The sequence below is a fragment of the Andrographis paniculata genome, unplaced genomic scaffold, assembly GCF_009805555.1.
Source record: "Andrographis paniculata isolate CXL003 unplaced genomic scaffold, ASM980555v1 Contig70END, whole genome shotgun sequence".
Lineage (NCBI taxonomy): Eukaryota > Viridiplantae > Streptophyta > Magnoliopsida > Lamiales > Acanthaceae > Andrographis > Andrographis paniculata.
The window spans coordinates 2,463,585-2,489,649 of NW_026137607.1; the positions used below are offsets into that span (position 1 = coordinate 2,463,585).

At 36.8% G+C, this 26,065-nt stretch overlaps 1 protein-coding gene and 1 long non-coding RNA gene across 3 annotated transcripts; both read left to right on the plus strand.

The window, feature by feature from the left end:
* Positions 1–1,515: 1,515 nt before the first annotated feature.
* Positions 1,516–10,780, plus strand: LOC127264528 (uncharacterized). Its single transcript, XR_007841739.1, has 9 exons — positions 1,516–1,646; positions 2,427–2,815; positions 2,930–3,070; positions 3,184–4,452; positions 4,524–4,594; positions 4,668–4,834; positions 4,911–5,373; positions 5,452–5,577; positions 5,653–10,780. It is a non-coding gene; the product is annotated as an uncharacterized LOC127264528 (long non-coding RNA).
* A 7,103-nt stretch (positions 10,781–17,883) lies between these two features.
* On the plus strand, positions 17,884–24,725 carry LOC127264527 (oxysterol-binding protein-related protein 1C-like). 2 transcript variants are annotated; one of them, XM_051294097.1, is made up of 10 exons: positions 17,884–18,784; positions 19,347–19,703; positions 20,451–20,550; positions 20,703–21,148; positions 21,500–21,655; positions 22,413–22,580; positions 22,653–22,793; positions 22,980–23,210; positions 23,788–23,901; positions 24,253–24,725. In XM_051294097.1, the coding sequence occupies exons 1-10, from the start codon at positions 18,254–18,256 to the stop codon at positions 24,421–24,423; spliced, it is 2,415 nt and encodes an 804-aa protein (XP_051150054.1). In that variant the 5' UTR covers positions 17,884–18,253; the 3' UTR covers positions 24,424–24,725. The 2 variants fall into 2 exon arrangements, with proteins under 2 accessions (XP_051150054.1, XP_051150055.1); XM_051294098.1 differs by lacking the exon at positions 17,884–18,784 and having other exon boundaries at positions 19,555–19,703; positions 20,451–20,533.
* Positions 24,726–26,065: the final 1,340 nt, after the last annotated feature.

A 26,065-nucleotide genomic window follows, 5' to 3' on the forward strand; every position in this document is an offset into this window, starting at 1 on the left:
TGGACTGCTCCCAAGTCGAGCTGGACCTCTTTGAACGATGGGCTAGACGGGTCAGAAGGTCCGTCTGCTATTTTGGATTGTATGTTGGGCCGCGAATGTCCTTGGACTGCACCTACGCTGAGCCAGCCCCAATTAATTGTTTGGGTGTATACAGTTAGATATATTTAAAAAGAATAAATTTACTAAAATAGAAAATTATCATATATAATGTGACAGAAAAAAAGTAAATCATATGTGATGAAAGAAGAGTATAATAGAAGAATAAACCTTTTTTTTTTTTTGAAAAAATAATAATGATATTTTTGTAAGACAAAATTGTCCATAACTTCCTTGTAGTTACGAAACTCAGCGTAGATTTCCAATTTATTTTAAAAATTGCATGACTTCCCTTTATACTTTAAAAAATATTCCATGAAACTCCTCGGTGATTTCAAAACAATGTAAATCTCCACTTTACTTAAATAATTGCATATCATCCCTTTTATACTTTAAAAAATGTTGCATAAATTCCTCTACCATGCAAAAGATATAGATAGAAAATCATCTTATCATCACACAAGGAATGTTTCATAGTAGTGGAGTTTCATGCAATAATTTTTTTAAGTATAAGGAGGTGTCAAACAAATTTTAAAGTATAGAGAAATTTTATGCTGAATGTCGAAGCCACATGAGAATTATGAGCAATTTTACCTTTTGTAATAATCTATATATATATATATATCTACGAGGACGGTGTAGGTCCCAATATTTTATATATATTTTTTAAATTATTAAATTTGTAATAAAAATAATTTTTACTCTTTTTATTATTTTGTATAGAATTTTATTAACAATATATTTTATATTTGGATAAAATCAAATTATAGTGTCAAATGTTATGGATAAATACAAAATAACTATAGAAATTGTCTATAACAAAATTTCTTGCTCTAGAAATTATTAATATAGCGTACATTAATTTTCAAATAATTTACTTTAATTTTGGTTCGCTAAAGTTTAGATCTTAAAATACTTAAAATATATTTATTTTAAAAATATTTCAGCAACATACAATTAATTTATTTATGTATTTGTATAAAAAGTACAATTAAATTTAAATTTAACTATGGTAAATTTTATAAAATATGTAAATTTTCTTACATAAATAAATTAAATATATAGTGTGATTATACAAAATTAAAAGAAAATATATTTTATTGTATCTTTATTATTATATTATGTTTTGTATTTGTATTTTATTAATATAATTCATGCGATATCTCTATATGGTGTGTCATTAGAGAATGAATAAATTTATCGAAAATTTTGGTAAGACAACGGTACGAAATTTTAGAACGTTTAGAGTTTCAGTCTTATACTGCACTAATAATATATTAATTACATAAATTAACTATTAATATAAATATTTTTTTTTTTTTTTTTTTTTTTTTTTTTTTATTTTAAAAAAATCTTAACCCAGGTAACTCTAATTTATTACATGACTCTCATTTCTTCTCCATTCTCTTCAGCGGTTCACCTCCAGCCTCCAGCCGCTTTCCCCTTCACGCAAGAGTCGACGTTCCTGATCAGAAATCCGTCCCCCAGCCACCGTCGGTCTGCCGCCCGCCCACCTCGCCGGACCCGCCCATCTCGTCAGCCATCCTTTGGTAAAACCTAATCCTCAAAAGATTGCATATTTTACTGCATAGAAATCATATCTCTACCCTTCTGTTCTCTTCTCTTCTTCTCTCTCTACAATATAGAGGAGAAGAGTGAGAAGAAATGAGGAAATAATTGACAGCGGAAGCCAATAGGGCAAATCAAAAAAAGGATTTTACATACATAAACTTATAATTTTGCTTTATATAGAATTTTTATTCTAATTTTGGTTCTTAAATTTGATCTCTGTACTGCTTTTGGATTTTTTAATTTAATTTTTTATGTTTAAAAGTTTTGTTTCATATTAATTTTTTATACGAATTTTGTCCTTAAATATGACTTCTTTATTTCGTTTGGATTTTTTTAATTTGATTTTTTATGTTATAAATTTTGGATGATAAACATAACTTATATAACTAGCGGTTTTAATTAGTTATAAAATTATGCTTTGTTGTTGTTGGTGTATCTGAGGTGAAAGAAGAGGGCTGCTGAGTCTGGGTGTGGTACTGCATCCTTCTTTCTTTTTTTCTTTTTTCACTTTGCCTTCAAATAAAGTATTTTTCGTTATACTTACAAATATATGTATATGAATGTGATAGAATAAAGAAACGTAGTTGGTCTCCGATGAAAAGTGATTTAGGAAGTTCTTATCATTTCTTGTGAAAATTTAAGGGTTGCCGGTGGTTTTTGATCTTGTTATTATTTTCTGATTGAGACTTCTTAATATAATTATTATTCCCCCAAATATCTTTTTTTTCATGTAATAAAATAACTATTTTTTTTCTCAGAATGGAGTCTGAATCTTCAGGTTCTTTGTAAACTCTAAATAGTGAGATGCTGGTAAGTACTCAAGACGTAAGCGAGCACGAGAAGATTTAACAAAATCCCCAGTAGCTCCTAAACAAATGAGTGTATATTGGTTGCATTGTGAAACAGGAGTTCGGACATTAAGCAATAAAAGCAAGCAATCGATCGGTATTTGCAAATATTGTAAAGTTAAGATTCCTACTACTCATGAAAGTACAAGTAGGTTGAAAAATCATTTGGTGAGAAGATGTAAGATAAGTTCACTGTACGAAGGAATTGGAAAGGAAGAAAAATAATGTATTTTGACAAATGAGTCTCTAGGAATTGGACAAGGAAATTCATTAGTTTGGTACTTCTTCAGTAAAAAAAGGTGTGTATTGAACCTTTTTTCCTTATTGAATATAGTAACCTTTTTTATTATTATTATTGAAATTTTCATTGCAAATAGTAACAATTTTCTTTTTTTTTTTTTTTTTCAAAAAAGGTGTGCATTGAAGCTTGTTGAATATGTGGTTAGTGATGAAGTATCATTCCGAGCAGTTGAAGGAAAGAGATTCATAAACAAATGAGTCTCTAGAATTGGACAAGGAAATTCATTAGTTTGGTACTTCTTCAATAAAAAAAGGTGTGTATTGAACCTCTTTTCCTTATTGAATATAGTAACCTTTTTTATTATTATTATTGAAATTTTCATTGCAAATAGTAACAATTTTCTTTTTTTTTTTTTTTTCAAAAAAGGTGTGCATTGAAGCTTGTTGAATATGTGGTTAGTGATGAAGTATCATTCCGAGCAGTTGAAGGAAAGAGATTCATAAATTTTGCGCATGAGCTATAACCAAGATTCAGGCTCCCCGGTCGACGAAAGGTTGTAGGTATGGTTTATGATTTATTCTTAGAGGGACCCCCGTGACCGACCGCGAACATGTCGCCTTCCTTCTCTTCTGGCTCTGTAGGTATGTCATAGTCTCTCATTCCAAATGCGTCCTTTCTTCCCATCTTGACCTAGTTATTTATATAGCATCAGGTCGTTTCTTTTCGCTTGGCACCCTTTTCTTAGCCAATCTTTTTGAAGGTCTTTCTAAGTTTAGTACCCGTCTTGTAGATAGGGATAGTAAGAAATTAGATACCGCCGCGTCGGGCCCTTTTTGGTTCCTGGAACTTTGGTTCCAGCTTTATTTTCATGACGTGTTCCAACTTGGCCGTCCTCTTATTTCCCCAACACCCGACAAATCTTTGGGATTAGCCCTTAATCGACTCTGCCTAGGCCACGGCAACCTCCAATCATCCGATCCCATCATAACCGCTATTCTAGCCGACAACCGCAGCAACTCCCGATTTTACGTATATAGGAGGTATGTTGGCTACGCGTCTGGTCTTTTTTGGCCTTTTCCTGTGTCTTCACCCATGGCCGAACCTGACCCTCTTCCTCATCCGACCTTTTCTTTTGCCTGGGATTCTGCCCTTAAACCCAGGTCCTTATTTGTTAGTAAAAAATTTGATAAAAAAGGCCAAAAATCATTTTATACTTTTAGTTATCAGCCTCAATTTTTAGCACGCCAATTCGGCTGCTGCCAAGGCTTATCTAGCCCCATCGCCCGTCCCCACCTAATACCTCAAAGTCCGTACGGGCGGGTCATCCCTGAGTTGATTTCTTCTTATGTTTCCCAACTTACCACCTACATAACTTTCAACTCTTATATTCCTTTCCATTCTTCTCCCGAAACTGCTGAGACTTTCCGCGAATGGTGGTCGGTCATTTGGGCCCTACTTGCCCCCGAAAAAGATCGGTTGCTGGGTGTTCTCCTGCCCCAGCCTGCCGTGGTGTTAGGGGCGGCTAGACCTATTAGCGCCCGAAGAAAAGTAGCCGCCTCGGGTGCCGGGTCAAGCGCCCCAAAAAAAAAAGGAAAGCTTTCCAGATCCAAACAGTCCCTACCTCTGGAACAGACCAGCAGGCTCTGAAGGACTTCTTATCAGTTTGGATGCCCGTAAGGACCCGGCCCCGTTTAGGTATGTTCAAAAACTCTTGATTTATTATGATATTTCCTTAACTTTCTAACTTATATTACTCTTACTATCAGGCCCGACCTCGGCAGCAGCGACCGTCCAAGCCCCGGCCGAACCACCAAGCTTACCAGCTGACCAGCCTCAAGTAACCAACTCATGTTTACTACTTTCCTCACATTCAAACAATTCATGTACTGACCTATGTCATTTAATCGCAGGCTCTACCCATCCACACGCATACACCATTACTTGTTTTGCCGATGATTAGTCGGGAGGAGGACCTGACTAAGAGGCAATCCTTTCCCTCTCAGCCGATGAGTGGTCGGGAAGGGGCCCCGACTAGGAGTCTAGGAGGCAATCCTTGCCAGTACCGCTGAGAGACCCGGTAAATTTCCTTAACGCTCGATTTTCATAACTTCAAAATTCACACTTGAAAAATGTATCTAACATATTTATTGTAGACGCCTTCACCACTTGAACCGGTAGTAGCAAGGGTCTCTTATGATAGCGAGGCAACTGCTTCACAGATGGGCGGACTGCCAGTTGAGGCTTCGGACTCGTCCTTTCTTAGCGAGGAACCAATCGCACCTTCTGCAGCCGCCCCAACTGCAACCGCTCCTGCGGTAGCCGCTCATGCTACAGTCGTCTCTGCTGCAGCCGCCCCCATCGCGGCCGCTCCGATTGCTGGAGATGTCTTAGGTGCGGCCGGCACAACTGCTGGAAATGTCCGCAGCTGCGGCCGTCCAAGTCACACCTGATGCACCGGCTGCAGCCGCCCCAAGCGCAGCCATCCCGAGGGCAGCCGTACCTATTCCAGAGGCGGCAGGACGGGCTGTAGAACCACCTGCGGCCGCCCAACCAAGAGGTCCCTTGCAGGAAATAGAAAAGATTTCCTCTTCTGATTCGGAGACTTCTGTTAACCTGGTAGAAATTTCAGGCTCCCCTTTCATTACTAAGAACCAATTTCAAAAAATATTAAATACTTCATACTTCAACTTTTAGGGGCCCAGGTCAGCACCATAGCGACCTTTCGCAGCAGCCGAAGAGTCGGCTATTGCGGTGCCCGCTGCCCGTCCTCCCCAACCGACAACGCTCCTTGCGCCCTCCATAACCACGGTCCGCCCGGAAGTAAGTAAAAAAATCCAATAAGTGATCTTTAATATATTCTCTCCATGAAATCTAAACATTTGAACTTTCTCTTAGGGACATCTTGATTTAGCCCCTCTATCAGCCATTCCGATTCCGGCGGATATTCAGGCCATCTTTGCCCAGGCCGTCAACCGACCTTTCCCCGACTTGGGGTCAGATTTTCTGGAAAGTCTTTTTCAGGCGGTTGGTGGCCTTTTATTTCAAAGTCCTTCGGAATCGGCGGCCGCCCCAATTCTACATCGGCTGATGGAGAGATTGACTGAACTTCGAAACGACATCTTACTCGTCCGACTCCTATCAGCCGAACCATCCCAGCCAAGTGTGGGTCAAATAAGTTTGGAAACTTCATTGGCCAAAACCAGGGAATCCCTTCAGCAAGCTACTGGACGGTTAGAAGAACTCCTCAGCGTCAAGACTCAAATAGATGAGTCGATCCAGAAGAAGGAGGCAGAATTTAGGGCGCTTGTCAAGAACAGTCCATCCTGGAGGGTCACGTCGCCGACGAACAGCGCCTAATTGAGCGATACAAGAAGAATGAGGCCGACTTAGATTAAGAATTAAAGATTCAAACCCGGTCTCAATCTATCAGAAGATATCAGGCGGCTGCTGACAACCGACGGCTGTCCAGGGCCGAAGATAAATGGTCCCAAATCAAAACTGTCCTGGGGGTCCTTTTGTAAATTTTTGTAAATTCTTACTTAGTAAACACTTTTTGTTTCTCCTATCGACAAGGATCACTTTCTGTACTCCGAATCTCCAGGGACCAAATCAAACTTACTTCCCTTATAAAAATCATTTCCCTTTGTGATAAAGCAAACAAACTTCGAAAAGAACCTAAAATTGGGACATACCTGAGGTATTAATCAAAATGTCACACAATCGACCCCATGTTCCTTCAAAAAACTGGGAAGGTGTCATTCAACCCTTCTTTGTGGGTAACCATCCCGTCGGTGGCTATGCTGAAGACTTGTTACACATACTCAAGCAACTGGATTTCAAATTCAGATTTTCCCAACGAGGAAGAAAGACCATTCATCGTTTTATTCGCCTGATGGAAAACGTTCTGGGAGGATATGAAACTCTTCGTGATATCCTAAGCCGCCTTCATGATATTGATCACCATATGGACTTGATTGAACATCACGTGACAGCCATACTTCCAGACCTTGGTTGGGATCATATATTTTCCAATCAGCGCACAGTCTTTTCAAGACTACGCACTCTTGTTGATCGTGAACGACAGGCCATAACAGACATGAAAGCTCTACTAATCATGACTTAGAAGAAATGTAAAATCAATGGGAACGATACCGACCTGATTTAGAAGACCTTCTTGATGAGGAACCAGAATTAATTTCTAATCACTGGGATGAAGATTCTGACTCGGAAGAAGGAGGTCCCCCGCACATATCAATGTCTGATAATGAATAAACCCCATTTTGGGTCCGAACACCTTATGTTTGGGTTCTGAATAAAAAATCTTGTTTTATGCATTCTTCTTATCTGAAAAGGCAGGAAATACCTCTTCAGATATCTAGCATTAATACAATCATGTACTCTTTTACCCTCTTGATTCACTATAATAAAGGCACAATTTTCAATCTCCTTTTGAATAATAAATGGCCCTTCCCAATTCGGAGACCACTTTCCTAATTGATCAATCTTCTTGTATGTAGGAAGAATGGTCTTCCAAACCAAATCTCCTTATTGGAAAGTCTTATAAAGGACTTTCTTTCCATAAGACTTTGCCCTGAGTTCATTCTGTTTCACAATCTGATCGATTGCATGGAGTCGGTTGACATCCAGACTCTCCAACTGCTGAACATAACTTGTTGATATTCTTCAGTAAACTTTCAAGTAGTAAAACTTATACGTCCAGATGATACCTGAATTTCGGCTGGTAACACAGCATCTTGCCCAAAAGTAAGTTGATATGGTGAGAATCCCGTGGCCGAACTTCTGCTATTCCTGTGTGCCCATAAGGCCTGAGGTAACAGCAAATGCCATTTTTTTGGATTCCCCTCAACCATCTTCTTTATAATTCCAATAATAATCTTATTGGCTGCCTCTGCTTGCCCATTAGCTTGGGGATAATAAGGCGAAGAATGGTTTATCCGAATACCAAACTCTGCCAAGAAGCTTAGAAATTTCTCCCCAGTGAAAACCAGACCTTGGTCGGTGGTTATAGAATGAGAAATACCATACCTATAAATGATCTGATTTAACACAAAATCAGACACCCCCTTTTGATTCACATTTTTTAAAGCAACCGCCTCGACCAATTTGGTGAAATAGTCTGTTGCAGTCAAAATAAAACAATGATGTTTGGATGAAGGAGGATGTATTTTACCAATGATGTCCATGGCCCAAGACTTGAAAGGCTATGGTTTTACCATAACTTGCAATTCAGTGACTGGCAAGTGATTCAACTGTCCATGTTTTTGACATTCTTGGCAACCTTTGGCAAATTGTATACAATCTTCGAAAATCTTTGGCCAAAAGAAACCCAAACGATGAATAGCCCATCTCATATTCAAACCTACTCGATGAGCTCCGCAGACCCCACTGTGTACTTCTGTCATGACTTCCAAAGCCTGTTCAGACCCTAAACATCTTAAAAGTAATCCGTCGAACGTCCTTTTGTATAAGACTTCTTCTATCAACTGAAATCGTAGAGCCTTTAACCGTATCCCTATCGGCACATTCGCTCTTGGATTTTGTAGATACATGACAATTTCTGTCCTCCAGTCGGTCCCATATTCTGTTTCCGATTCGATCTCCGCACAAATATCTTTCGGGATTTCTTTACAAACTTTTTGAGCTAACTCATCTGCAAGTTGGTTTTCCTTCCTAGGGATGAACTCAATTATCACCTCTGAGATTATTAATAAAAAACGACATACAATATCCCGGTATCTGCGTAGATGAGGATAATTGCAAACATATTGTTTGGTTACCTGATTGATTACCAATTGAGAATCTCCTCTTATGACCATCGAATGAACATTCCTGGCTATTAAGGCTTCCAACCCCAAGATTAAAACCTCATATTCTGCCGAATTATGGGTCATGGCTTCTAATTGCAGTTGTAATTTGATCTTTTGGCCATCTGGTCCTTTCAATAAGACCCATGCACCTGATCTATTTCTAGAAGTAGAACCATAAAAAAACATTAACCAATTTCGGGTACTCACATAAGATATGCATCCGATCTGCTCTTGATTATCCCTCGAAAAGTCTGCCAAAAAATCTGCTATTGCTTGGCTTTTATAACTGCCTTCAATGGAGAATGTTGCAAATCAAAATGAGCCAATTTAATGGTCCATTTCATAAGTCTGCCCTGCATGGTAGATCTTTGCAAAATTAATTTGATAAGATCTCCCTTTGAGATAACCTCTATTCTCCTAGGCAGCATATAATGCTCAAGTTTGGTGCATGCAAACACCAATAAGTAACACATTTTTTCTGGCATAGTGTAATTCATTTATGGTCCTATGAGGGTCTTACTCAAATAATAAATTGCCCTTTCCTTTCCATCATCACCATCTTGTGCTAGTAAGCAGCTGGCCACTTCATGTGTATTTGCCAAATAAAGTTTGAAGGGCCGACCTTCCTTGGGAGGCATTAACACAGGTGGTTGAATCAAGGCTTGCTTTATAGCTTCTAAAGCTGTCTGCTGATCTGGTCCCCAATCAAAAGCGTTTGCCCCGCCCTTTAATAATTTAGTAATTGGTCTGACCTTTCCTGCAGCATTAGAAATGAACCTTCTTAGATAATTTACCTTGCCAAAAAAACTCTGTACTTCCTTGACCGTTTTGGGTGATCGGATAGATAGAATTGCTTTGGCTTTATTGGCATCGATTTCAATTCCCCTTTTCATGTACCAAAAATCCTAAGAAACTTCCAGTTGGTATACCAAAAGCATATTTAGTTGGATTCATTTTCAACTTGTACCTCTTCATTCGTTCGAAGGCATCTTTCAGGTCTCTCAAGTGTTCCTCGAAACTGGAAGATTTGACGATAACATCATCAATATATATTTCCATAGATTTGCCAATAAGATCATGAAAGATTGAATTCATGGCCCTTTGATAAGTTGCCCCAGCATTCTTTAAACCGAATGACATAACCGTCCATTCGTAAATACCTAAACCTCCTAGACACCTAAACGCTGTCTCATGAATATCTTCTTCTGCCAAAAAGATTTAATTATATCTTGCATAACCATTCATCAGACTGAGGATTTTATGTCCTGCTGCTGAATCAATCAACATATCGGCCATAGGCATCACATATTCGTCTTTAGGAGTGGCTATGGTAAGATCCCTGAAATCAATACATATCCTAATCTTACCATTCTTTTTAACCACTGGTACAATATTTGCGAACCATTTTGCATATCGGCAAGGCCGAATAAAACCCACTTTAAGAAGTTTCTGGATTTCCTCTTTGATTTGAGGCATCAAATCAGGACTTATACGCGTTGGGGGCTGTTTATAAGGTTTAAAACCTTCTCTAATAGGCAACCGATGCTCTATCAGATTTCTTTCCAAACCAAGCATTTCAGAATAATCCCAAACTAAACAATCAATATTGTTTTTTATAACCTCAAGTATCATTACCTGTTGCTCCTCAGACAAATAACCACTTATCCTTATTATTTTGGAACCAAGTCGGTTCCTAAATTGAATTCCAATAAAGGGTCTTGAGCTGAAAAGGCTGGTTCTGTCTTTTCTAACAAATCTGGCCACCGAAATTGTTCATCTTCCTGGTAATGAACATCATACATTTTTTTAGTTTTTTCTGCCTTTTCCATAAGCTGATTTAAGTAAAACTGATTAATAAGTAAACTACAATCTTCCAAATTTGTACTATCCATAAAAGATATATTATAAGATAAGTTTGGCTTTCTTATGAGCCATACATTAGGATTGTTCTTTTTAGAAGAACATTGAATTCTGGCTGGTGAATCTATAACCCTTCCTTGGGTATTCACTAGCCATAAATGCCTGAGACATTGGGGGTATGTGATAACTCCAAATAGGAGTATATTCTTAACTTGACAAAACTGTGTATTACTCGAATTTTTGTATAAAAACCATCACAATGATTCATCAATGGCATACATTATTGATATATATCGCTTTGCATGATCCAGAATTTGTTGTTGAGATTATTAACGATTTTTGCCTTTTTAAGCGGTAGTCTGGTGCCAGAAAAGCTAAGGCAGACGCCACAAGCGACAGTCACCTCCGCTCGCAAGCGCCCAGAATACATCCTGAAAATACTAAGGCATGAGAGGCAAGCAGCAGCCTTCACCGCCCGCAAGCGACAGCCTCTCCCGCTTGCAAGCGACAACCCAGACACCCACCGCTGCAAACTATCATCAGATTCCAACTAAGTGTTCCGACTGCAGTGGTACAGCCATTCCATTTCCAGCCAGCACAAGTGAGCCTAGCTGCGCTGATGCCCTCCAGCACTTCGGCAAGCGAGGAAGATCTGCGCCCCTACAGTTCAAGGCAATCAAAGCAAGCGCCCTGGGAGTTATGGCCAGCAACTGCCTCAACAAAATAACTAACAGAAACCGCCTAACTGCCCAGCGGTTGGAGCTGCCCAACAACTGATTGCAACTGTCCCGTTTCACCTACTATAAATAGGGCCAGATATCTGTATGTAAAAAAGATCGATACTTCGATTTTTAAACACTCTTAGCAAGTACTACGCAGCAAGTCGTCTTCCTATTTTCGAGAGCTCCAACCCTGTAAGGGAGTTCTCCACAGGAATGGCCAAGGGAGTAGAAGTTCTCCTTCTCCCTTGGCCAAGTCTTTACAGCTTTCTTAGATTAGATTACTGCTTTCATTTACAGTTTTATAGTGTCAGTCTTTTCACGCTTTCGTAGTAGATAATAAAATATCATTCAGTTCTTTATCCTAAATTCTTCCACCATTTTTACACACTTATATAAAGTTCGAAATTAGAGAATTCCATTTCACTGGTTTAGAGCTAAAGAAGAATTGATTATTTGAGCCTTGTTATGCGCCAAAAGCGGTCTCAAGGTAGTTCAATGTAGTTAAGTACGCGGAAGCCTTGTCGACCTGCTTAACTGCTGTTCTGAATTCAATTTTGATTAAAAAGAGGTAACAGAAGGGTAAAGCCACTAATGAGGCAGATTTCGGGAAAATTAATGGTGGTCTATTAGGTCGCAGAGATTCCTAGTGACAGTATGGTTTCTTTCTTATAATATCTTGAATCTGGGTGTCATTGAAGTCTTATTGTAAATTCCTTAAGGTCAAAAATTCCAGTGTTATGAATTCTTTATATTCAGTTTATATAATTACACTACTTCCTTCTCACCGCTTCCGTAAATACATATAATTCCGATAACACAATTTCATCGCTTGCTCATTGCCTTAAGGGACATCTAGCCATTTAGTAACGCACAGTTCAGACACAACATCTCTCCTTCACTTTCGGTCGTTCATCTATATATATATACATATAATGTGCCGCTCGCTAATGTCCCGTTCACTCGGTAACCGCCACTCACCCATGTCCCGTTCATCTGGTCCTCGCTTCCGCTCATGTCCCGATCATCTGGTTACCGCTGGCACTTCATCTTTCGCCTTCGCTTCGCTCACTCCCGCTCATTCCATCTTTATCGCTTTCCTTACCGCTTTTTATAGTCTCGTTATCGGATCTGCTGTAAGCGGATCCCTTTCCTGCATTCTCATCGCTTTTTCAAGATCTTCACCGTTGAAATTCATGACTTAAAATCCTTGTGTTCGACCTGGAAACTCACCAGTAAAAAGAGTATAAATAATTGTGATGACTACTCAGGGTCTACAACCACAAAAATTACTATATCTGATCATTTTCTATAAATTTCCACTCACTGATTTTTCGATTATAAATTCCATGTGAATTGTGTAAAAACAAACACATTTTTTGCCGTCATCAGTAGGTGACTGAAATAAAATACTGATTCTTCAACCTTCTCCGATGCACCAAAAGGGTTGTCATTTGCTTCCATTTTAAAGACTTGATTGCCCTCCCAGAACATTAATTACTGATGTAGTGATGATGGTACACATTGAGATGCATGAATCCAGTCTCGCCCAAGTAGGATCGAATATGTAGTGTCTGCATCCACTACAAAAACACGGAAGAAATCTATTTCGGTCCAACTTCAATTGGGGCTACCATCATATCTTCTGGTTTGGTCGGTTGCCCTGTAAAACTAGTCATCGGCGAAATCCATTGGAGACAAATCTTGAATTCCTTTCCCTAACTTCTTGAGGGTCTTCAACGACATAACATTGAAAACGGCTCCATTGTCTATGAAAACCTTTGCAATCGGTTTCCCGCATATATGTGCATTAATATACAGAGGTTTCAAATAGGATGTTGTACCTTCTGGGATAAGAGGGAAAACTATCGGAGGAACCTCTGACTGAAAATCAGGATCTGAAATTTTTGCCCATTCTGGTTCTTCTATAGAATCATCCACCAGACTTGCCCATAAAGGTTCTTCTTCAATCCAATGAGCTTCTGTCATTCGGCAGGGAACTCTTGGACCCAGCCGAGATTTGACGGATCTTGTATCCACTTCTGTTGTATGAAATTCTTCTCTCGCCTTGTTTCCAAGTTGAGATGTCAGTGATTCTAAACGAAATTCTTCAAGGGATGGATTGATGTTGATCCGTTTACAATACTGACGTTTGAAACCTTCAACTTTTTGATATGATACTTCTTTAACCCTCTTCTGTATGGACCGACCTCTTGCCGGATCATCAGAAGCGACTTGGAAGTCGTTCGGCTGTCTCGTTGAAGGGATTCCTTTCCTGTACCTTGCAGAGTACCTGCGTTTAGCATTACGAATTTGGGTACGATTCATACCTGGAAATCGAGGGTCAATATCAACTGGTAGAGGTTGTTTATTCTGAACCCAATTGCCCCCGACCAGGCCGGTCCTTCTAGTCGGATGGTCTCGGACCAATACTTGTTCCTTTAGCTCCACCTCACAAGAACCGTCTTGGTTATCCCATTTTTCTGCCACTGGCTTTTCATAAATCTTGAATCTTTCTTTTTGTTGGCAATTTTTTGATTGATCTACTCTTCTCGGTCTGGGCTTTGCTTGTATGTCAACCATTGTTGTGGTTACTTTTGGAAAAGGTTGTTGTTCTACACCCAGAGCAAGATATTTGAGCCGTCCTGCCTTGATGGCCTTTTGAATCTCCTTTCGGAAGTGTGTGCATTGGCTTGTATTGTATGTGAAGGAATTATGCCACTTACAATATGGTCTTCCTTTGATTTCTTCTTTAGTAGCCAATCTTTGCCCTTTTGGAATTCGGATCTGGCCATCTGTCAACAGAATATCAAATATTTCGTCAGTCTTTGAACTGTCGAATGCGGGTTGATCTCTTCCTTCAGTTCCTGGCAATGGCTTTAATTTGGAGCACACATAAGGCTTTCCACAGATGATTTCGGTAGCCATTTCTTCTGTTTGATCAAAATCAGGGCTATATGTTTATGTTTCTATACTAGTCATATGTTGAACTTTATTACGCCTAAAATTTTGATCTTTTTTTCTGAAGATAGATTCTAAACGTCCAGCCTTGGATGCCAAACTTGCCAAATCTTCTACGTCATGTGCAGTGAGTGCCTCTCTCAGGCGAACATGCATATTGCGGACCACTAAATTGGTCATCTCTTTTTCATTGATTATTGTAGGACATCGTCGTTTCATCAATCGTACCATTTTGATAAACTGCGAGGCTGACTCTTCTGAACATTGTTTCATTTCCAACAAATCGGTAAGAGAAACAGTTGGTAAAGGGTTGAAGAAAATCTAGCATGAAATGTCATCTCTAAACCTTCCCAGGTTTGTATTTGTCCAGGTGGTAAGTTGACAAACCACATAGTTGCAATTTATAAAAAGGGTTATTACCGACTTCTCCTAACTGCGCTGTAAAACGACCCACGTGCTCTATGGTGAAGGATCCAACTTCTCCTGAGAAACCATGAAAGTCGGGTGGTTGATAATTCCTTGGGAGCGGATAATTGTTGATGATTAAAAAGGTCTCTGATAGGCAAGGCGGTTGGCCACATGAGGATTCAAACCGAAATGAATCCTCAAAACATGCGCAATTTCTTCAGGATCCAAACGAGAATGTTGATGATTAGGGCTATGAATAGGATCATGCATATGTCCCCCTTGTCTGTCTTCCCTTACGATATTTGGTTGAGTATTATCAACTCTTGGTCCCAAAGGAATATTATTTAGGAAAGTTACATGAGTCTTCTCCCTATTTGTTCGGTTGAAAGTTGTGACGCTTGGTAATGTACTATCAACGTATGATGGCCCTGCAAACACTGATCCTGGAAAAGTTGCCTGAAAGCGAGAAGGTGACAAGGTTGGAGGCGTGTTTGAATGTAGTGTGACTTTGGACAACGTCTGATCCAACATGTTCTGCATTAAATTTTGTTGATCGTGCAGCATTGTTTGTATGGTAGTCATCTGTTGATTGTTCAATTGCTGAACATAAGTCAACCATTCAGGTTGCACTTGAGATGTCCCTCCTGTAGTAGAAACAACTGTGGTTGGATTTGATGTCGTTGCAGAAACTCCGACACCGGTGGTATTGTTCTGAGATTGGGTGCCTGCTATTGTATTTCTACTGATAATTCACCCGGAATGTAAACGTATAAAGTCATTATTGGAAGTAGGATTAGCTATCTTGCTTTCTCTCCCACTGTGGTCGCCAATTTGTTGTTTGATTTTTCCAACAAACAAAATAAAATTCGAAAATACTATCGAATTTGAAAGGAGAATTTATTTGTAGCATAAAGCAGTCAAATATATGAAAAATAAAAGGTAACCCCCAAAAGAAAATTTGCAATTAATTTTTGCTTTTTCTGAGAATTGAAGATGCCCTTCCCAGAATAGACCCAAATCCTTAAATATTCCCTAAAGAAACGTTTTGAACAGTTGTCTGGTCGGTTACAGCAACTGCTATCAACCGCCCACCAATTTCTCCTCCATTGACATGTGTCTTACCCGTCTCGCCAACCGCTCCCACAAGTTATAGAATCCAACTGGCTCGACCGACCGCCTCTGGGTACCTTACCTCCTTTTTGAACGGCTGGTCCCGAACGACTACTCAACCGCCCAGCATACTTTAGACAGACTGCAGGCCGACCGACTGCCTTGAAAAACCCCTTAGCCGCCTGATGGGCTCAGTGACAGGCCCACATCTCCTCCTATTCTGGCCACTTACTCTAATTATAAATTTTGTATGTAACAATATATGTACACATATATTATTTTTTTGATTATATTTTTATTTTGTCATTAATTAATTATATTATTATTACTCCCTCTGTCCCAGAATCCATTTACTTTTTGCACGTAGTTTTAGAAATATTAGTATTATATTGGGATATAGTAGGAATAAAGTAGAAATGACTAAAATAACCTTATTAGTATGTATGATATAAAAGTAATGACATTTGTGTAATATATTGTAAGTTGTAAGGGTATTTGTAATGTTAGGTAGATAGTACAGTTACTAACAAAGGAAATGGATACTTTTTTATAAAAAATTTATGGAAACAAAAAATTATACTATTATTTACTATTATTTAATTTATTTATTTATATTAAATATATTTTATTTTTTAATAAATTTTATATTATTTAATTGGGTTAAAATATATAATTTTATTTTATTCAATAAATTATATTATTTTGTTAATATTGAATTGTTTAATAAAATTAAATAATATGTGTATTTATATATTTTAAAATTTAAATTAATAAAACATATCCTGATATCATTTTGTAGAATATAAAATTTTATAAATTTAAAATATAATAATATATTTATTATAAATCGATAAAATAATTTATATACAATCTAATATATATTACCTATATGTCATGTCTTCTAATTAAAATAAAACATATGGCAAAAATCCTTTGCTAAACTTCGGTGGAATCATGTATTATCTATTTTGTGCTTATGTTATGTGAATATTGAGTTGAATTTTATATGTTAGTCACTTTAAATATTATAATTAAAAATACTACTATTATATAATTAATATTATCAATTAAAAAGAAAATTTTGCAATTTGATTTAGTTTATTGGTGTAATTGCTTTAAACAAAATTAATTCAAAATAGTCATATTTTTAACAAAAACTAAATACAAGACTTGAGTTTTTTTTTTTTTTTTTTTTAATCTCATACAATCTTATAATTTTATATAAATATATATTGCATATAAAACACCACATCCAATAACTGTTTTATTCAAAAAATAAAATATAAATATAAAAAGAACAAAACACAATGTAATTATAATAGGTATTTATAATTATAATAGGTTTTTATATTATTTATTATCATATAGTAAAATATTTTTGTAAAAAAAAAACTAATAATATCATGTATAGGACGGACAATTGAAAAATATATAAAAAACTTGTAAAAAAATGATGTGAAACTTACTTCACAAATGTAGTATGTATGTATTGCAACAATTTAATTTAAATATTTTTAAGATAATAAATATTTATTTGGTTATGGTTTGAAATTGATTTGAAATAAAATTTGAAATTTTATTTAAATAGTATTTTGATTGATATTTTGTAAAAAAAAAATAATTTATATTTATTGAAATGGTGCAGCTAAATGAATAATGTTGATTTAAATTTAAATTTTTAAAAGAATAAATCTGATATATATCTTCATATTTTAGTTTTTATCATAATTATATGTAATATACAACTTATGATGCGAATGTAACAGTAAGAGTCTAATAAAGAAATAGAAAAATACGTAATTTGGTGGAATATTTTATTTTCTCAATTCATAAGGTTGATTGGATAGTACATGAGAATTAAATAACATGCAACACAAAATTTTTAAACCGAATAAGAATAATCTAAATTATCATTGACATTGTTATTAGTAATATAATTGTTATTAAATTTTTAAATTTAATTATTATTTACTAAAATTCGTGGACAGCTAAGAAAATAAAGATAGATTAATTTGACAGAATGAAAATAATATTATTTTTAAATAATTTATTTAAATTTTGCATCGGGCGAACTAATGTATAATTATAAGTGTATTTTAAAATTATATGAAGAGTAAATTAACATAAACTTTAAAAAAAACGAATAAATTGCTTTAGGAATTGACGAGTATTATGACAGTGCTAAGCAAGCATATTTTTACTTGAGTCAGCCCTGCAACTAATTCGGATAGGTCTATCAGACGAATCGGGTCGGGTGGGTCAAGTGGCGATCGCAGGGTAGAAGAAAGAGAGGAAAGAAGAAGAGCTTAATAAAGTTTCTCTCTCGCTGGGGTGTCAGTATTTGTAAATTGTGTTTGGTGATTGGCTTCGGCTGCCATTGCCACGTTGCTCCAAATCCTGTGCCCACCCGTCGCGATAACCGCCGGCTTCTGCCACAAATCACATCGCAAATTCCATCGGAATCCGCATCTTTATCATCCACTGTCGGCAGATTGGTTCTGCTGGATTCCAATCCTTGGTCGATGTGAGCATGATCGATCGGCGGCCGTTTATTGGTTGTTGGTAAAAATCGATGCGGCTTGTGTTGAATCTTATTGTAATTGCTATGCTATGCATCCCTTCTGTTGCGGCACGACGCCGATGACTATGAATAGAAGCTACGACATGCCGCCAGTTTCGATGTCCGATCCGCTCAGCAGGAGTCAGAATTCCGCGATCTCTAGGGTTGGTTCGGCACGCGATTCAGCTTCTGATTGTGTCTCCGGTGGCGGTGCTCCGATTAACAGCAACAATCACAATCATAACTATAACAGCCGCGAGTTGAAGATTAATGATATCGTGGGGAATGGTATATCTGGAGTTCTGTATAAATGGGTCAATTATGGCAAGGGTTGGAGACCTAGATGGTTTGTTTTGCAAGATGGAGTGTTGAGTTATTATAAGATCCATGGTCCGGATAAAATTATGGTTAATCAGGTCACTGAGAAAGGAACCAGAGTGATAGGGGAAGAATCCATGCGGCGACTGTCCCGTCACCACCACCACCACCACCACCACCACCATCATCATCACCATCACAGGAATGGAAGCAGTGGTTCATCCTTGAGAAGCCGGAAGCCCGTTGGTGAAGTTCATCTAAAGGTTCCCTTTCTTCCGATTGCACTGTATACGCAATATGTGTGCTTGTGTGGTTTTTTACTTGCCAAATCACTAGGGTTTAGATTTCGTATTCTATGAAAATAGAGAGACTTTAGAAATATATTTGTTTCGGATTATATGTTACTTTTTGGTTCTAGTCCAAAGATTAGCTCTGGGAGTGTTGTTTGGAACTTGAGGTTATGAATTGAAGATTTCATTTTTGATTTAAAATCCGTTTAAGCTCATAATGCATTATGTTAATGGAAGAATTTGACAATTTACTTTTAGTACTTGTGTACTATGAAGAATTCTACAATGATTATTAGTAATCCCCTTTCAGCAAACAACCCTTATTGGTTATCTTTTCTTGAAATGATATTCATCCTTTTATTTTATTATCTCTTTTGAGAGCTTTAAGGTATTTTGACAATGAGAAGTATGATATCTACTACAACAAATTCAACATAATATTGATGGTTACACGATATAGTGGGGTTCTTTATTGTATTTTATTTTGAAGTATTGTATTTTGCATTAGCTATTTACAATTGAAAGTTTTATGCAGGTGTCATCCATTCGCGAGAGCCGGTCAGATGATAAGAGATTCTCAATCTTCACTGGTACAAAGAGACTTCATTTGAGAGCTGAGAGCAGAGAGGACAGAATGGCATGGATGGAAGCTTTGCAAACTGTGAAAGACATGTTCCCAAGGATGTCCAACAGTGAGTTAATGGCCAACATGGACAATTTAGCTGTTTCAACAGACAGGTTGAGGCAGAGATTATTAGAGGAAGGATTGAGCGAGGCTGCTATTCAAGATAGTGAAGAAATCATGAGGAATGAGTTTGCATCCCTGCAGAATCAATTGATGATACTGAGGCAGAAGTATTGGCTCTTGACAGACACACTACGACAGTTAGAGGTATACAGTTAAAGCCTTTTGAAATCCAATATATGGAATCTTATTTTGTTTTGTCAAGATTCCTGAATGCCTGTTAGATTTATAACTATGTTCTGTAACCTTGTTACTGGGTGGTGCGTGTTAAGTGTGCTGTGTAGAATAGCTGCTATCCACTGGATTTTGTATACTATCTGAGTCTCTTACCAAAACTCCAAATCATTTAACAATTTGGGAAGTAAATTCCTTTTATTTCTTGGATATGATATGGTGTGTTGAATTCTAATCCTTCAGAATGGTGATTATTCCCGGAGTGACTTATGGTAATTTGTTTCTACAACTATCGCCATTTTATGAAGTTGCTTCAATGGTATTGGGATGTTATATTTGGTTCCAATTGTATATCTTTTCGTCTTCTTTCTTTTTGTTTCTTGCTTTTTCTTAAAAATAATGATTGCTTATTGTAGTAGGGCTAATTAACTCATATGCCAAATTTCTGTCAACAGTTCTCTTCTGCTACTTTGCCCATTGTTTATTCTTGTTTGGCCTCTTGCTTTATGACATCATCAAAATATAAATATTTTAAATCATCTTTGTTGGATATGATTTTTAGTTTTTCTGTATTATGTTTTTGTTTACTCTGTCGGGAATTGAGCTTGTAAAAAATATTTACTTAAGGAAGTTGCTGGCTAGGACAAAGGAATCTGACTGCTGATTACTTGTGGTCATCCAGTTAATTGGCTAAATTATGGTTTATAAAAACTTTTGTAGACAGAAAAGGTGGATCTGGAGAATACAGTCGTTGATGAAAGCCAGAGACAGTTAGAAGATGCGGGAGTGTCATCTAGATCAAGGCAAGATAAGTATAGTGGTATGCTGTCTTACGTGTTTGTTACACTTCTTTCCAGTTTCCTTGATTGTCTGAAGAAGCAATTTATTATAACTGCATGACTGCTTTTAGTGTAATCAATTCAACCTTTTTTGCACTCATATTTAGTCCACCTTCCTGTGAACTTACAACAGAGAGCGCAAGTGAATCTGACGATGAAAATGAAAGAGTAGATGCAGCAGAGGAAGATACGGATGAAGAAGACAATACCTTTTTTGACACCAGGGATTTTCTTTCTTCTAGCTCTTTTAAAAGCAATGGGTCTGATTTCAGGACATCTTCATTTTCATCCGGAGATGATGAACTCTATGCCTTTGAGGATGATGGTAGTATTGATCCTGCTATTAGATCTGCAGGAGCAAACTTTCCTTATGTCAAACGTAGGAAGAAATTGCCAGACCCTGTTGAAAAAGAGAAAGGAGTGAGTTTGTGGTCAATGATCAAGGATAACATCGGGAAGGATTTAACAAAAGTTTGTCTCCCAGTTTACTTCAATGAACCTCTCTCTTCCCTGCAAAAATGTTTTGAAGATTTGGAGTACTCATATCTTCTAGATCGGGCTTTTGAATGGGGAAAGAGGGTAAGTTGGTGTCATAAAATTAACTGCATAACTCTCTGAAATTACCATCGATTATTACTTTATTTAATTGGATAACTTCTCTTTTGGGCTGATGAATTTTTCACTCAAAATTGAAAATCTTTCTGCATGTTCTGACTTCTGCCAACTGCATTAAGTGTACTTTCTGTCTCTAGATGTATAAGTTGCATTAGTATGAAATATATATGGATTGGGAATACATGATATTTATATGTGGAGATAGATATAAAGCAACAGCCATATAATTCACTTCACTATTCTTTTGTGTCTCCTGTTCGACCTGATCCTTAGAATGTAACCTGCGGCTAATCATTGTTGTACAATTCTTCGTAGGGTAACAGCCTTATGAGGATTCTAAATGTAGCTGCATTTGCAGTATCTGGGTATGCCTCTACTGAAGGAAGAACATGCAAACCATTCAATCCCTTGTTAGGGGAGACTTACGAAGCAGATTATCCAGATAAAGGCCTCCGGTTCTTTTCTGAGAAGGTTTTATTTTCTTGAACATAGAAGTAACTGGTTATGTTTTCTTTATGAATTTTTGCAATGTGGTCTCATCCCGATGAATTTTCTTTCAGCAGACCGAAAGTTCCCTCTGAATTTGTAGTACAGTAGGAGTTTGGCACTGTATGTAGTTTAAAAACATGAAACATTGAATGTGCAAGACGAAAAGGGTTGAATTTGCAAGAATCATATAATTAACATATATATATATATATATATACACTTATGCATACCCTGCCCTATTCATCTCCTATTAGCAAAACATGCTGGAGTGATTAATTTGTATATGCCATACCAGCCTGGACTTCCCTAATTGTGATTCTTGTTAGTGACCTTGTTTCAGTGTGCACAGGTTACTTTGTAGGCCTGAATTGTATTAATAGGGAAATACCCAGAAGGCTTATCATGTGTATACAATTCTTTTAGTTCATTAAATCTGTAATTATCATAATTCATAACAGGTATTTTAGGATTTTTTTTTTTTTTTTCAAATCATTATGGCGAATAGCTTTTGATCAACTGTTTAAGTCCTTTTTTTCCTTTTTTGTGCTGTTCAATTCTTATCCTCAAATGCTTTGAAATATTTCATCTGTGCACAGGCTGCAGAGAATAGGAAATGTTAGGTGGTAATTTACTTTGATTTGAAGCATGCCTACTGTCTACACTCCTGAGTTGATGAGATTTAATCCGTTTTCCACATACTATAATTATCAATAACCAGTGGCATTCTCTTTTGGATTAGGTGAGTCATCACCCCATGATTGTAGCATGCCATTGCCAAGGTACAGGCTGGAAGTTTTATGGTGATAGCAATTTAAAAAGCAAATTTTGGGGTCGCTCCATTCAGCTTGATCCAGTTGGTATTTTGACACTTGAATTTGATGATGGAGAAGTGTTCCAATGGAGCAAGGTATTCTTAGAAAAGATTGAGAATTTATTCTCTGTTGATTTGATTGACCAGCATAGAAACTTGATATGACAGGTAACAACATCCATTTACAATCTTATTCTGGGGAAACTGTATTGCGATCATTATGGTACAATGCGAATACAAGGAAACCGTGATTACTCTTGTAAATTAAAATTCAAAGAGCAGTCCATCATAGACAGGAATCCTCATCAGGTACTTCTATTTCTCAACAGCTTTTAGGCCTATCTAAAGTTGGTTTCCTATTTTTGAACTAATGATGAATTGTGGCTTCTTCTTATTTTGTAATCTCAATATATGTGTTGAGATGCCAAGTACCGTGCACTTAATTACACACATTTGTGTTCAAGCTGTGCTGTAAGGTAAAATTTGACATTGCAGGTGCAAGGTCTTGTTCAAGAAAAGAGTGGAAAGACTGTAGCAACTTTGTTTGGGAAGTGGGACGAGAGCATGCATTATGTTGAAGGAGACTGCTCTTTTAAGGGAAAAGGCCATGAGTCTCCATCAGAAGCCCACTTACTCTGGAAATGTAGCAAGCCACCAAAGGTTCCCACACGTTACAATCTGACACGGTTTGCAATCACACTGAACGAACTTGTTCCTGGGTTGAAGGTAATTTTTTTCAGAACTTAATTGTTTGTACAAATGTTAAGACTGCGCGCTCATCTCCATGTCCTATAGTTATTGAGAAGCTTCTGTTCAATATATTCAATTTCAGAAGTTGGTTTGATGAGTGAACTCCCTACTCCAGCCCTGGTTTTCTTATGTGTCAGTTCAATTCTAGTTTGTTATCTTCTTGGTGTCATAAATATTTTAGTGTTATCTGCTATATTTTTTCAACAACCTGGTCCCTTGGGATAGTTCTTTCTGTGTGGCATGAGTCCTCCCGTCTTAAAATTTTATACTCTCAAAATATCACGGCTCCGTTTAGCCAAAGACTTTTGAAGTTTTGAGAAAAAATTGTAAATAGTAAAAAGTTAGAATTTGATGTGATGTAATAGTAAGAGAGAATAGTTATTTGATGGGATGTTTTTAAAAAAATTATTGTTGACAAAACCTCCAAAAGTGGGGTAAACAAAGCCACCTCACAGGGAATGAAAGGAGATGTATTAAAGACATGTTTAACTGTTCTGATGATCTGCTGCTTTATCAGCTTAGATAAACTTCAATGAACCTTCACTTTTTGCAGGAGAAGCTACCTCCTACAGATTCTAGACTTAGACCTGATCAAAGATGCTTGGAAAATGGGGAGTATGATAGGGCAAATGGTGAAAAATTGCGGCTGGAACAGCGGCAGCGGCAGGTAACTCGTAGTAGTAGATTGTTTCATTCTGGCACACTTAGGTGCAACTTGATTACACCTGAGGGTTATTGTGATTTCAGTAATATGAGTTAAAAATACTGCATCTATGACGAGTTGTCTTTTTCCATTTTGAAAACAATATTAGCAGCAGCTGGCATATCTCTAGAAATATTCTGGTCTGTCTTTGGAGCATTGCTTAATAATAGATTAAATGGAGAAGTAAACCTGAATTCCATGGGCTATTTATTTCCATTGTTGGAAGCTTTCTAGGGATATGTGTGTTATCTATCAACCTAAATTTGAACTATGTTTGATCGATCTGAATGCACTGCACTGATTTTCTGTAAACAGGCACGGAAGATGCAAGAGAGTGGCTGGAAACCCCGGTGGTTTGCCAAGGACAAAGGGTCTGATACATATCGCTATATTGGAGGGTACTGGGAAGCAAGAGAAAAGGCCAACTGGGAAGGATGCCCTGATATTTTTGGTCAAATACCGTCCGACAACATTTTGAACGAGTAAGATGAGCTTCATAGCATTCTTCCTACATCCCCCCTTTATAGCAAGCATGCAAGCAGGAATCAATGAGAAAGAAGTGATGATTGTGGTACATACAATAATAATAATAATAATGACAATGATAATAATAATAATAGTAGTAGTAGTAGTAGTGTTCTAATGATAACAATAAGGTTCACAAAGGAACAAATTTGATAGTGTTTTTCTTTCTACTTCACATAAAGATGAATATTATTATTAGTATTATTTTTTGTCATCCATTGCTACAGTTGAAAGGGAATGGGAATGATTATTTGAGACGGTTATGGAGATAGTTTGCTCGTTTCTTTTCTGATGAGTTATGTACTACAGTTCATGTTCCTTCATTTTATTTTTTTTTAATCTATTTTTATGTTCGGGTGTGTTGAATAATTGAATAGAGAATGTTGGTTGTGCATGACATTGTTGCTTACAAGAATCCATGTGCGCGCGGCGTGCATACACTCTTTGAATAATTCTAGTTTAAATTTAAATTTTGTTATAATATATATAACAAAATAAGATATAATATAAATATATTTATAAATATAGATAGAACCGTGGATGTATTTTATAAATAAATATTATATGCATACAAGGTGTGTGTATAATTGAATTTGATTTGAGAGAGAGAGAGAGCGTGAGTAAAATCCTTCCAATTTTATTCCAATATTCAAGCCTATTATTTATATAGATCAATTTACAAGGATTAGCCATCAAATTGGATGACTTGGCAACATAGAGAAATGAGAAATGACATTTATTATATATCACTAATGCGTCATAATATTCTTCCTCGTAATATTCTCCCTTAGATGTCATTAAATGCAACGAATATGTTTTGTTAAAACTTTATTAGGAAAATTCAGTTGGATAAAAATTCTAATTAAAGAAAAATAGTACGATATTCATGCATTAAAAATACTCCCCCTGATATGGTATCACTTGAAATTTTGCAGTTGATGCATCCTGATGTTCTTCACTAATTTCTCGAATGTTGCGGTCGGTAAAGCCTTAGTCAACAAGTCTGCTAAATTTCAGTTCGATCGAATCTGCTGCACATCTATTTCATTGTTTTTTTTGGAGATCGTGAGTAAAGAAAAATTTCAATGAAATATACTTTGTTCTATCTCCCTTGAAATCTCCTCCTTTCAGTTGATATGAAATAGTAGGAGGATTATCTTTTTCAGATTTCAAACCATAATTTTGTAAAATGTGGTGAATCATTGATTTTAGCCACACACTTTCGACTAGCCTCATTAATTATTATTATTTCTGCATGATTTGAAGATGTGGTAGTTAATGTTTGTTTAGTGGATCTCTAGGATACCACTGTACCATCACAAGTAAATGTCTAGCCAGTATGAGACTTAGTTTTATGCGGGTCAGAAAGATACCTAGCATCTACATATCCAATCAACTCACGTTGAGATCCTTTTGGATATAATAGGTCGAGATCAATAAATTTTTGGAGATAAAAATATGTTTGATTCATTTTCAATGTCGTTGTGTTGGCATTATACTAAATTTGGTCAATAAATTTACAATAAATGCTATATCTGGTCTAGTACTTGTTAGCGAGATACAGTGCACCAATAGCACTTAAATATGGTACTTCAGGACTAGG

Excerpts from the sequence above, each read along its gene's own strand:
- LOC127264527 (XM_051294097.1), top strand. The coding sequence starts at position 18,254 with ATGCATCCCTTCTGTTGCGGCACGACGCCGATGACTATGAATAGAAGC. Across the intron at positions 22,794-22,979 it reads TAGACAGGAATCCTCATCAG|GTGCAAGGTCTTGTTCAAGA; the intron begins GTACTTCTATTT and ends TTGACATTGCAG. Across the intron at positions 23,902-24,252 it reads TGGAACAGCGGCAGCGGCAG|GCACGGAAGATGCAAGAGAG; the intron begins GTAACTCGTAGT and ends TTCTGTAAACAG.